At 41.7% G+C, this 13516-nt stretch overlaps 2 protein-coding genes across 2 annotated transcripts in view; both read left to right on the top strand.

Moving 5' to 3' along the window:
• LOC109906617 (uncharacterized protein KIAA0232-like) overlaps nucleotides 1-10320 on the top strand; it is a 37838-nt gene extending 27518 nt beyond the window's left edge. Inside the window, exons 4-8 of the mRNA XM_020504417.2 lie at nucleotides 2879-2948; nucleotides 3045-3126; nucleotides 3277-6661; nucleotides 6772-6880; nucleotides 7116-10320. Coding sequence (XP_020360006.1) covers nucleotides 2879-2948; nucleotides 3045-3126; nucleotides 3277-6661; nucleotides 6772-6880; nucleotides 7116-7132 — 3663 coding nt within the window. The 3' untranslated portion in view covers nucleotides 7133-10320. The remainder of the gene's footprint in view (nucleotides 1-2878; nucleotides 2949-3044; nucleotides 3127-3276; nucleotides 6662-6771; nucleotides 6881-7115) is intronic.
• A 691-nt stretch (nucleotides 10321-11011) lies between these two features.
• Nucleotides 11012-13516, top strand: part of LOC109906618 (TBC1 domain family member 14-like) — a 63965-nt gene continuing 61460 nt past the window's right edge. The window contains exons 1-2 of the mRNA XM_020504418.2: nucleotides 11012-11054; nucleotides 11415-11568. Of these exons, the coding sequence (XP_020360007.1) occupies nucleotides 11526-11568 (43 nt within the window). The 5' untranslated portion in view covers nucleotides 11012-11054; nucleotides 11415-11525. The remainder of the gene's footprint in view (nucleotides 11055-11414; nucleotides 11569-13516) is intronic.

Raw genomic sequence — 13516 nt, 5'->3', positions numbered from 1 at the left:
GAGTGGCCTAGCTAGTCTCCAGATCTCAACCCCATAGAAAATCTTTGGAGGGAGTTGAAAGTCCGTGTTGCCCAGCAACAGCCCCAAAACATCACCGCTCTAGATGAGATCTGCATGGAGGAATGGGCCAAAATACCAGCAACAGTGTGTGGAAACCTTGTGAAGACTTACAGAACGTTTGACCTCTGTCATTGCCAACAAAGGGTATATAACAAAGTATTGAGAAACTTTTGTTATTGACCAAATACTTATTTTCCACCATAATTTACAAATAAATTAATAAAAAAATCCTACAATGTGAATTTCTGGATTTATGTTCCTCATTTTGTCTGTCATAGTTGAAGTGTACCTATGATAAATTACAGGCCCGCATCTTTAAGTGGGAGAACTTGCACAATTGGTGGGTGACTAAATACTTTTTTGGCCCCACTGTATACAACTTTAAATGACTGAAAATGTATGAATTCACTGATGTTAGTTTTGGATATTGTCTAGGCCGATATGATCAGGACTATTTTCAAAGTAAGAGAACATTACACTTTAAACTAAAACACACGTGTTACTCGTAAGAAGTAATGGTGCATATTGCTCAATTTTAATTTGTGACCTGTCTTTTAACTGTGTTAAATTAAATAATTTGAAACCATAGTAAAACAGAAACTGTTGTACAACTAAACATCAAGGAATCAACAGTCCGTCCCGGGTGGCGCAGTGGTCGAGGGCGCTGCATCGCAGTGTCTGTCAGATGATATTCTCTGTCTTCTACCAGCCTTTCATGTCAATTTGACCAATTTATACATTTGAGTTTAGGATTGAAACAAAAATTGTTCCCAAATGCTGAGTGACCACCCGCGAACTTGTCTGGTGAAATATACATTGTGGCGAATGTTCAGCAGGTGTTTAATTTCCCACCCTGTAGACCATGTTTGAGGTCTGGGGAAAATCTGCAAAATTGTGATAAAAAAAAAAAAAAGTAGTTACCCTTTAATTCAAGCGCACACCTAGCAATAGGCTGTTTAACCAAAAAGATTGTATTTTATGCTTTTTGAAGCTGGTATACAAAACCGAAAATAAGATTCAAAAACAAAATTTAAGAATGGTAAGAATGGTAAGCATAGAAATAACTGATCTACCGCTTCTTATAGACTTATAGTGACAGATCTGTAACTCACATTTCCATCTGAATTTGGTCAGATCACCCAAAAAGTTACATATTGCAGCTTTAATTGAAAAGGTTTTTGGGAAAGCCTTCCCATCTACCAGAAGACTTTACATTAGCATCATCGCTAACAGCTTCACAAAGTGGCAGACTTGAGTACTGCACACAGAGGTTGCAAGAAATACGAATCACTAACACATTTTGTTCATGTCGTATGATAAACTTGTGCAAATTAATACATTTAGTTGATTCCCTATTAAAGTTAATGCACTTTTGAATATTGTTGAATTCTGTTTTAATGCCTGGTTTCTGTGAGGGCCCTAATTATAAAATGAGGCTCTCCACTACCTATTGTTCCTGCAGTGATGAGTTACCAGCTTCATAATTTATCAGCAGATAATTGCCAAAAAGCCCAGGCCTATCAGTAGCCTATGCAATTTAGGAAGACAAATGAAGAATCCCCCCCCCCCCACTGATGCAATTTGGTAGGCTACACTCAGACTGACGAATATGAGTCACTCACTTTAGCGTCACTGTCTGGCAAGCCCCAACATTTTAGGAAAATATATCCTTTGGTTTATGTATCCCGTGGACTTATACCATGGACATATAACCACGTTGCATGATATATGAATGGCAAAGGGATATAGGAGAACAACCTTATTCAGTCAGTTTGACACCTTTTTTATAAACTAGTCAACACTTGCTGTTCAGTTGTCAATCAACAAACAAATTCCCTACTTGGCACCACGACTCCACGTGGCTGGCTATTTGAAAGAAAATTAATTGGATTTTGACTCCTCGTTACCACTTACATTACATGGGACGTGCCAATTCACGAGCATCATGCTTTCTCTCCCTCCTCCACGTAAAGAAATTCGACTGCAACCAGATATCTGTACAAAATTACGAGATGCTCATGTCTCCGCTTTAAAAATGGGAGTTGTTGTCCCAAAGCGGGAGGCGACATGCTTAGATCCAAAATAAGCCCATCGAAACATATTGGGCTTATTTTGGCGAGAGTGAAACCTCTCGCTTTGTCTCTGCTGCGTTTCCCAGTCATCGCTCGCTTTGTGACTGACAGGCGCCTATCCTATCAATAGATCGCTAGAATATGCAAATCGTTCATTCTAGTTGGAGAGGGCTCGACAAACCTATCGAATTGAAACTTTTAAATGGGGCGGCAGGGTAGCCTAGTGGTTAACCGCACTTGCAACCGAACGGTTGACAAGGTACAAAATCTGTATTTCTGCCCCTATGCAGTTAACCCACTGTTCCTAGGCTGTCATTGAAAATAAGAATTTGTTCTTAACTGACTTGCCTAGTTAAATAAAGGTAAAAACAACACAAAAAAAACGAAAAGTAGTCTAGTTAATCTGAAAAATGTAGCCGGTTGAAAATCTGTGTGTGTAACCGTGATTAGCCGTCAGCCGCCGCTAATGGAAACACTGATTTAACACGGTCATGGTAGAGCATGCCCGTGCCGACAGTCAGCTGGTTAGACTTCTGTCAGCCCTATGTTAATACCCTCTAGTCAGTGTTACAATGGGGGTCAAAGTTTGCCTTTGAAAAAAGCATATGTTCAAACCCCTAAGTGCTATTGATGGATACATCCCATCACTTTATGAATGGTCTGATGCAAATGTTTTATTAATATTCATTCTCTTCAATGGATTATTTGCTAGATGTTACATATTCTCCCTAATTATTTCTACACAGAACTCTGGAATTGAGAGCCTGGTCGAGGAGCTTTGCTCCAAACTCAAGGACATCCAAAACAAACAGAAAGGTTTGTATCTTGGGTTTATACATGTGTATGCCCTAGTAAATATAAAAACACTTCAATGATGACACTTCTTATCATATTGTTTATAATTCTTCACAGAAGAAAAACCGCTCAACAAATCTTATGGATCTCAGTCTCCTGAACAAGTTGAGTCATCTTCCTCAAAGGACCAGGTGGAAATGTATGTTTAAAAAAAATGTTTTACCCATAACCACAATAATACTGTCCTGAGTAGCTGGCAGAACTAGTTGATTTAGTTTTATGCCCATTAAACATGTGCTTATTCATTTTATTATGTCTTAATTAACAACATTTTCTCTCGTTGTTGCAGGTATTATGAAGCCTTTCCTCCTTTGTCAGAGGGATCTGTTTGTCTCCAAGAGATCATGACTGTGTGGAACAAAGCTAAAGCCAGCGCTTACTCTGGCTCATCATCCTCTGCAGCCCCGCAGACCAGCACTGACACCTCCTCCCCAAAAGATTGCAACAGCGATGGTGAAGCTGCTAATGAGAGAACCCCTGAGGCATGCAGCACTACCACTAACCCAACCAGCAAGAGAGCCCAACAGCGACGCAGCAAGAAGGAGAAAGAGAACCGATACCATGGTGGCGCAACAGCGGAGGACCGAGCTGCCGTTCACAGCAAGAGGCAGGCGAGGCACAGGTCAGAGTGCAAGTATCGACCTCGCTCCTGGTCCTCTGGCTCTAGCGAGGCTGGCTCGAGCTCCAGCGGGAACCCAGGCGATTCCAAAATCTCCAGCAGGAAAGCAGTCAGAATCAGGCACAAGTCCGAGGCGGGCAGCAGGAGTAAGCGGGGGCGCAACAGAGGACAAGTGAAACTGGCTCTGCAGGCCATTGACAAAGAGGGGCGCAGGAACGCTGGAGGCGGCAGCAGCAGCAGCACCACTGGAGGCTCTGCAAGGCAAACACAGCTCTACAAAAAGGGGAACAGGCCGCTGAAGGAGATTCGAAAATATCCAGGTTGGGGGGACGCAAAGGAGTCCGGAGCTGAGGCCAGCAACAAAAAGGAGTACATGGAAGAGCCCCTGTGGTACACAGAGCCCATCACAGAGTATTATGTACCTTTCAGTAGCAGAAAGAGCAAACTGGAAACAAAGTACCGGAGTAAGGTGGACTCTCCAGACGACTCGACTATGTCCGCTAACTTTGAAAGGCTGTCTGAGAGAATGCAAGGCATCTACATTGCCAACACAAGCTTCCAGAGGGCGTATCTGGCAGCGGGAACCTTTGTGGATGGGCACTTTGTTGAGGTGCCAGGCGACTCAAATGAGGAGGCTAACGACCTCAATGGGACCTCAAGCTTCCCTCCGCCTGAGGATAGTAGAGATTTAGATGATGACCATCTGTCTGAATTCACTCACTTCTATGAAGTCGATATTTATCAATCCATATTGGATCCTAGTGCCTCAGACTCAGTACAAGAGAGTCGGATCTTGAGCATGATTCGACAGAAGAGCGAAGAACAAAGAGACTTTGAGACAGAATGTTGTTTAGTGTTAGATGGCCTTGAGCTGCAAGGGGAAAGTGCAATAAGGGTGGACTGTCAGGAAACTTTGGCAGCTGATGGGTTCTTCATGCAGGATTTGGAAAACATGGCTCAGATCTGGGGATGTTATTCATCCTCTAGCTCTGAAGATAAAGATGGAGAAAGCTTTGTAGGGGACTCACCCGTTCAGCTCTCCCCCGCTTTGGACGGTGTTACATTCACCATCAGCACTCTGCCTGGAAACTTGGAGGAGCCTCATCTTCCAGAAGCCACGAGCGAAGCGTCTGGTCTGAACAACTCCTGCTTCTCTCTTTTTGAGCTCCAGTACGATAGCCCCACTCTTTCTTTTCCCTGCGACTCACTCACCGTCGGTCAAGAAAACAACACAGATTCAAGTAGCTGTCTAGAACCACATTGTAACAAGCAGTCTCGTTTGCTAATTTGGACCAAAAATAGTGCCTTCGATGAAACTGAACATTGTTCAAACCTTTCAACCCGAACCTGCAGTCCATGGTCCCATTCGGAAGAGACGCGTTCAGACAATGAGCAAATAAATGTTCATACAGAGGAGTCCGCTCTAATTGGCAATGAAGAGATTAATTGTATAATCCTCCCCATCTCTGGTACATACCTAGAGGAAGAAATCCTGGACTTTTTACAAGAAGACACCGGTCGTCAGTGCGATGAGGCCAATGTTGGCACAGTGTCCAATCCGACCTTCGCAAAGAAATCTAAATTGGAGTCCATTTGTGGGATAGCGTTAGAACAGTATGATGCTGGCATGTTTTCGCATGACACAAACCAACAGTGTGACAACTACAGCTCAGGGATAATAAAGGACATTTGGACAGCTATCGGAGATGGAGATCCTGAACTATCACTAGGAGGAGAGAAGCCAGGCGAGGGCTTGTTCTCCAAAGAGTCGAGCAGCTACCACTGCGGTTGTCTTGACGTGCAGGTAAAAGAAGTTGGTCCCATCCAGGGGTCTCTGAAGAAGGCAGTGCAGCACTCTGAGTACCACCTGTGGGAAGGCAAGAATGAACAGCAGGCCCTCCTGGCCAAAAACAAACTCTCGAAGATTAATGCTTCCGGGGATTACATGACGCCGTCCAAGCCCTGGAACGTGAACCCTGAGAAAGACAACACATCGTTCATCCTGGGAGGAGTGTACGGAGAGCTAAAGACATTCAGTGGTGATCAGGACTGGGCTGTGGTGCCGCCTGGCGACGCGAGAGGCAGCCTGCTACAGTGTGCCGCTGCTGCCGCCTCTGCCTCAGACGTGGTCACCATTGCTGGTACAGACGTGTTCATGAATACGGGCAGCTGCTTTGACCCTGGCCATAAGCCCTTCTGGAGGCCCCTGGTCTCCTTCGAGCAGAGCGACCAGGCTACTAAAGGAGGTGGGGAAGGTTTGAATAAGGGATTTTCTTTAATCTTCCATGAAGATTTACTCGGATCCTGTGTAGGCTTCCAAGGCGAGGAGCCAGGACTCGACAACCCGTTTGCGTCCTTCGATCTGAACAATCAGTTCTCTCAAGTCCTCCACGTAGAATGCTCCTTCGAGCCTGAGGACATGGCTTCGTTCAGCCCGGGGTTCAAGCCCAAGTCTATATTGTGCTCTGACTCTGAGAACGACGCTTTCCACCCACGGCTATACGGCATCAACCAGACCACCCAGTACAGGGCCATCCGCATCTCCCCCAGGACTCACTTCCGACCCATATCCGCCTCAGAGCTGTCGCCCGGTGGAAGGAGTGAGTCGGAGGCTGATTCTGAGAAAGAAGAGGACAAGAGTGTTCCATTCCTGGCCCTGCCAGATGTCTTCGATGACCCTCAGGCAGACCTCAAACCGCTAGAGGAGGACGCAGAAAACGAGGGCCCCTGCTACGGGAAGTCAGAACTGGAATCTGGTAAGTTCCTGCCCAGATTGAAGAAGTCTGGCATGGAGAAGAGTGCCCAGACCTCACTGGATTCTCAGGAGGGCTCTAGCACCCTTCTGCCAATCACTGAGCAAGAGATTTGCTTAGACTGCGAAATGGCAGCCGCAGCAGGAGCAGCAACATTGATGGCAAGTGGACGGATGGACGTCCCAGTCAATCAGATTCAGAAGGAAGAATCTTGCAGAGAGAAGGAAGCCTGCAAATGTGCAGCGGCTGGTCAGTGTCCCACATATGGGAAAACCTATGACTTCATTGAAGATTTGCATGAGGTAAGAATCTTAAGAATGTCTAGGTGGGTTGGATCAGAAGAGACTTTACATTTTTACAATGAAACAGTTTCCCCTGCGTTAGACTAATACCTTGCCTTTCTTCTTTTTAGTTCCCTCTATTAAATATTAGTGGACAGGGAGGAACTGGCAGCCAGCAAGATGAGTGCTGGTGGCAGAACACACTCTGTTCCCCCCTTTTCCCCGGATCTCAGTGTACAGGTATGATCAATCAGAGTTAGGGTAAATATATCTTGGGCCTATGGCTGGGATTACTTCATTTGTATTGCTTTAAATTTGGAAGCTTTAGATTTTTTTCGTTTGTCCTGACAGATGCAGATGGGTCATGAATTTGTCATTTTATATGCAACTACTTAGTTTAAACTGAATTACAAATATTAAAATGTATCACTGTACTGGACGCCATCTTTCTCACCCAATGTCTTTATTCCTGCAGGAAGCAACAACATCTGATAACTAGCTCTGTGGAGTGTAAGCCTATTGTCGAGAGGATATAACCTCTTCTCGTTTGACTGCACCTCTACTAGCAGATATAGGGGAGACCTCAGGACCGGGAAACCAAAGGCTTCTGGACAGAGGAACCCCTCACCACATCCCAACCCTGCTGATTTTCATTTACTAACTTGAATCGTATGTAATCAACAACTACAACAAAAGAGTGAAAATATGAAAAACTAAAAAACTAAAAAAAAAAGTTCTACATGTCTTTGTGATGCAATATCTGAATACATGCATACATAGATTTGCTTTAGTTGATTTTTCCAGACATTAATAATCTTCATTAGTCACAGTTAGATATAAGGGACTATCTTGTTTTTCCTTCCATCGGTTTCTCCAGCTTTCTTTTTGCTTTTAAACTAGGATACTGGTAGTTGTGGTGTCCAAATGGTTGTGCCTGTCCTACTAGTCTCATTCCTTCTTTACTAGTGTAACTGCTACAATTTCCATGAATTGACTGTGATGTCGCTCTTCATAACGTTGTATGAAAGCACCGCGATAGCATCCTCTTTTTCTTTCTCCACCCCTATCATTCAGAAAGTGAAGGAAGAATGTGGCGATTTTTGAGTTGAGTGCAATAATAGTTTATTTTGGTAGCATGGGTGCCTTTCTGAATGTGGAAAGAGAAAGAATGTGTGCATCTTTCCTCTGAAAAATCTGTATCAAGGATCCCCCCCCCCCCCCCCCCAGAAGTGTGCAAAGTTGCTCTAAATTAGTATGATTTAGAAGGGTGGTTGTCAGTTTTTCAGAACCTTAGTAGTAGACGTAGGTAGTATGGTTTGAGGCACAAAAAAAAAGTACAAAACTTCCAAAAAAAGAAAAAAGCACGTTTGAGTTCAATTTGGGGAGTAATGGCTCTTTGCAAAAATATTTAATTACAGTCATCCTCTACAGAGGCACCGATTTGGTGCAATCAAAATCAACTCCATAGTACAAACAATTGGTGCTATGAATTACTGTTGCAAAATCGATATTGTGGCCGTGATCTGTAGATCCTGTAGTTTTGTTTGTTGAGGCAGAGTGGAAGGATATTTTGGAGAGAAAAAAAGAAAAGCAAAATAATTGACTGCTGATGGTTCTCACTTTATGTGGGCTTGGTTTTTATTTTAAGAACTAGTAAGTTTTTATTTTAACTAGTAAGTTAACTGGCCTGTAATAACAATTCTAGTAAATAGTTACAGGTATTTGATTTAAATATTGTTATCAGGTGGCAACAAATTCAGACTGTATTACAAGAATATAGTATCACTATGCTCATTGGACTGTAAGGTCTACAGCAGAAGCAGGATATTAAAGGCAATAAATAAAAAATGTATGCTGACACTACTTAACTGAAAAGTGTAATATAAAACAGAGGAAAAGGTGATCAACCAAAAATTACATCATTCCACCGAAGTACGAAAATATTACATTTTTATTTAGAGGGGTGTTTTACTTTTATTTTTGGTATACAGTATCCAGTATCCAAAAATGTCTCACTTTTTTATGTGTGCGTACGTGTGTGTCTGCATTGAACACGTACAGACATTTGTTCAAAATGACATTGTGTGCTAGATCTTTACCAAGAGAAATGCAAAATATATTTGTGCCCCAAACCCTCGTAAGTGCAAGTGCACAAACTAAGTTTAATTTGAGGCCCTAAGATGTTGGATTGATTGTTTTTGTGGCCTGTGCATTGACTATTAAATCACATATTTAGACTAAATGCGTTGTGCATATCTTTATATCCCTGCAGGGGGTTATTTCAGGTTGTTGTTTCCCTCCTTCCCTTTCAAAATATTAGTCCATATACCATTTTTGGGGGGGGCAAGAACTGGTTGAATATTTTCGCCCTCAGAAGACTTAGGAATTGAAGCACAGGCAACAAATGTTTGTTACCATGCCCCCATGTCCAAAATGTCTGCCAACAACATGTGCACAAACGGGTTTAAATGCACTGTCACAAGGCACAGTGTGAGCACTGTCATTGATCCTAGGTTTTTACTATTCATAGACCTCTTAATGGACAGTGGTATCTTGAGTTGGTTTGGCAAAGTCAATAGCAAACTGTTTCAATTTGCCAGGGCCTCAGTGTCTGCCCCATACTTTATTGTATGTTCTTCACTTGTGTTAAACCGATCGAAACATGAATGAAAGACTGCTCAGAAAATTTCTGGCTGCTTTCAATTCTTTATTTTATTTAGACAGTTGTCAGTCACTCAGGAATACTTAAATACTAAACATTTGTTTTTAAAGTAGGTGGAAAACAAGTATGTGGCAGTGCATCAGTACTTTCATTCAAGCATTAATTTAGTACTGAAACTTTATTTGAGCAAAAAATTGACGTGTTTATTAATCCCAAGATTTGTACAGTTAATTGTACAGCACTTAGTTTTAGAGCTAACTTTTGAAGCTGGCCGAGCAATTTGAGATTGCATAAGTAATGTGAGGATGACCTTTTCATGGCCCTCGGTCATATGCAATATCTTGGCGCATGTAAACTTAAACATTTAAGCTTATGTGGGGGAAATTCACTTAATTCAGCATGAAAAGTTATTTTTGAGTGAGTGAGAGCTGAAAAAATAAAGACCCAACCGTTATGGAGTGTCTTTAAAATAAAAGCAGCATGCCAACATCACACCATCTCTTTAAGTTGAATAGATAAAACAGGTTCTAATTATATAAAATAAGTACAGGTGAGGTTAAAGAAGTGATAATAAAAATAGAAAAATGGTGAGTGTGGATATGAGACTGAGTCACAAAGCACTTAAATAGATGCATTTCCTTCAAACTCCCATGTATTTTCCTTTTTATGTTCTTCCATGGTAAGGTTTTGTTTATATATTGAGAAGAAAAAAGTTTGGCGAGAAAATGCATCAAGTGAGAGTGCATTTGAAACTACATTGAAAAGGTTTAACAAATTGAGTTTTGATTGTACTGTGGTCTGAAGAACAGCATATCCAGCACTGAAAACCAGTTTTCCTTGTCTCTTCATTTCCACTAGATGACACCCTCTCATCCCAGCTCATCCCATACCTTACTCCCTCATCCTTCTCCCAACTGTGTCAAGTGGTTGTATTGTTTTAATTTCATGTACACCCCGAGTAAATTATTTTTTTCATTGGAGTTTTTTTTAACATCTAATAAAGGTATAAACCAAATCACCTCAGGTTCTGTTCATGTCTTATTTGCACAATGTTCACTGTACTTAAGGATGCTTTGCCATTAGTTCAGTGTTATAATTTAATGGGCATAATAGTTGTAGAGAATATTAATATAAAGAATTTGATATCTTGAGAAAGTGTATCTTTACACTGAAGGCAGTATTAGTCTCCTTCCTGGCTCCACATTGAAACCAGAGGGCAGATACGATCTGCTACATACAGATACAATAGTCCTAATAAATGGTACAGCCTTGTCATCTGTCTATGGTCAAATATATTGCAACTACTTTTATTTGCTCTTGAATTGCTGTACTGAAATATACACTTTATACATTATGTGGTCATATGAAAGTGATTGACTTTAAATTCTGCATATGTGGAGACAGTGAAAATAATCGAAAACCCCACATTGCATTACGTCCAATACAGAATAGCAGCTATGTGTCACAATATAAATGCATAGAACACCATCTGTTTTCATTGTCATCTGGCGTCCTAATATAACATTCTAACAAGGACTCAATTTACCATAATGTTCAACTTACCACAAGTTGACCACTTTTGAGAAACTTGTCCTGTTAGTGATGGTGACATTGGATGGAGACAATGAGACGATTATTCACGCCTTGGCGGCTGACAGGTGAAGTCATCGACGCAGTCGTTTTCTTGGCTCGATTACATTGCGCTCAATTCGGTAAGTTTATTTTAAAATGGCTGCGGATGCACGGAGACAGGTATGTTATTACAAAGACCGGATAAACTTACCTAGTGTCTTTTCATAGAATATAAACCAATCCAGATTGTGTAGTTCTTTAATGCTCTGTTGTAACGTTTGAGCAACACTATCGGCTTTAATAATGGAAAACGGAAGCGTATAGAACTGACGCAGCGTATCATTTGAGACGTTGGCAATCGCGTGAACGAGTCGTTTGCCAAGTTGACATGATTGGCATTTGTGGCACTTTTTAAGCCACCAAAATGACACATTCGTACGGCTCGTACTTTTACCTATCACGGCTGAATGACGTGTGTGTGTGTCAATGAGTCCTAAAAGCGTACTTAACAGTCACTTTCCTCTGTAAACAAACATCAAGCTATGCTTAGAGCGGACGTGAGGTTAAGTAAGTTGCAGCAACGTATCATCATGGTCCGATCGAGGAGCCGACAGCAACCTGACCCGTCGACAGCCCACCTGTAGCATCAACATGGCACATTCCACGGAGGGGACCAACAACCGGAGAGGAAGTGGTAGGTAGACTGTCGTTTTTGGCATTTTGATTCAGGCTAGTAGTGGAGCTGGAGCAACAGGTGGGGTGATATGCAAATCAGTAGCCTATTTATTCATAATGACATAATTGCCTATGACACAATGCACTGGCAATGAAAGTGCAGTTGCAAATGATTATAAATTCATAGTGATTGTCACTCAATGGTGATGTATTGAACTTAATACATTGTGGTTGGAAGAACCTAATTGTGTTTTCCTCTAGTGACAGTCTAACTCAACAGTAGTGGTGCGTGGGTAAAATCACTGAGGAAGCCAAGCCAGTAAAGAATCCATACTTCAACCGATGTTATGATAATTGCGTTGTTGGCTCTATAACCAATTCGTTCATATGCCAGTGTGATATCCAATAAGGCCGTGACAACAAAAAGAAGTCACACTATGGCGGAATAAATTCAACTACACATGTTTGTTTCATCACAACTGGAGACCAACATCTGTCCGGTGAACTCCACAAATAACATATTTCATGTAAGAAAGAGTTATATGACCTGCAACATGGTCAAGCAAGTTCATGTTTTCAACAGTTTATTAACAAGAACCACAGAGTTATCACAAGTCAGCACAAAGACAACAGGAGTACTGCACTTTCAGCACCATTTCAACTTAAACATTTTAAACATAATCAAATCAAGTCTACACTTAGTTTAATATACTGAAAACAAACTTAAAGATACTGAAAACAATTTAGCCCAATCAATGTTGCTAAATATCGTGTCGCTGTACATGGTACTGATGTGTGTGTGTGTGTGTGTGTGTGTGTGTGTGTGTGTGTGTGTGTGTGTGTGTGTGTGTGTGTGTGTGTGTGTGTGTGTGTGTGTGTGTGTGTGTGTGTGTGTGTGTGTGTGTGTGTGTGTGCGCGCATGCAGAGGTGATTTTTGTGTGTTTTTATTTTTTTAACTTTCCCGACTAGTTGAATGCTAATGCCATCCTCTTTTGTGTTGGCCAACTGTCTATGGCTCTGTCATACTGTACGTTTTTAGCTTTTGTTGTCGTAAGCTAGCAAGCATTTTAGCTCGGTAGCCTAACTTCATCGCATGGGCAACAATGAACCAGCGAAGTTAGCTATAGCTAGTTAATGTGAGCCTAAAAGGGCTAGGCTATGTATTGAACTTCAATCGTCTCAGGCCAATGGCACAACATTCAGTAATGGTTAGATCAGAACTGGTGTCATAATCATTGGCCTGTACAGAGAATTAAGTCAAAACCACGAGCTAAATCCCCATCTCCATCCATGGCTTAGGAAAGGCCTGATTTAGCATGCTAGCAACTGCAGGACATCAACACAAGCAGATGAGAAACAAAAATGACATTTTGCTTAAAATGTGATTTGATTGGTGTGAAGCCAAATCCAAACTAGCCACCCTTGGGGGGTGTTTTGCTGAACCAGGACAACCCAAAGTTGAGCTCAGTTCAATGCTGATTGGCAATTTCTTTATAATTGTTTTATCAAGGGAGGCCAAATGCTTGCTGACATTAATCAATCAAATGCTATGGCAGCAGCATGTTATACTATTTCAGTCCAGACAGCATATGACACATAGGCTACACATATTGCGACAGAGGGGCGCTGTTTCCCTCACTCTGATTATTTATCCACTGAGATTCAGCCACTGGTGAATTTACTGAAAAATATAAAAACATAGAGACAGAGGATACATGATTTTATATATTCAGTACCGGTCAAAAGTTTGGACACACCTACTCATTCCAGGATTTTTATTTTATTTGTACTATTTTCTACATTGTAGAATAATAGTGAAGACATCAGAACTATGAAATAACACATGGAATCATGTAGAAACCCAAGAAAGTAGCCACACTTTGCCTTGAAGACAGCTCTGCACACTTTTGGTATTCTCTTAACCAGCTTTGAGGAAGTCACCTGGAATGCATTTCAATTAACAGGTG

The sequence above is a fragment of the Oncorhynchus kisutch genome, linkage group LG16 (genome assembly GCF_002021735.2).
Source record: "Oncorhynchus kisutch isolate 150728-3 linkage group LG16, Okis_V2, whole genome shotgun sequence".
NCBI classification, from domain to species: Eukaryota; Metazoa; Chordata; class Actinopteri; order Salmoniformes; family Salmonidae; genus Oncorhynchus; species Oncorhynchus kisutch.
Note: the sequence above shows the minus strand (reverse complement) of the source record. Positions and strands in the feature narration are given on the sequence as shown.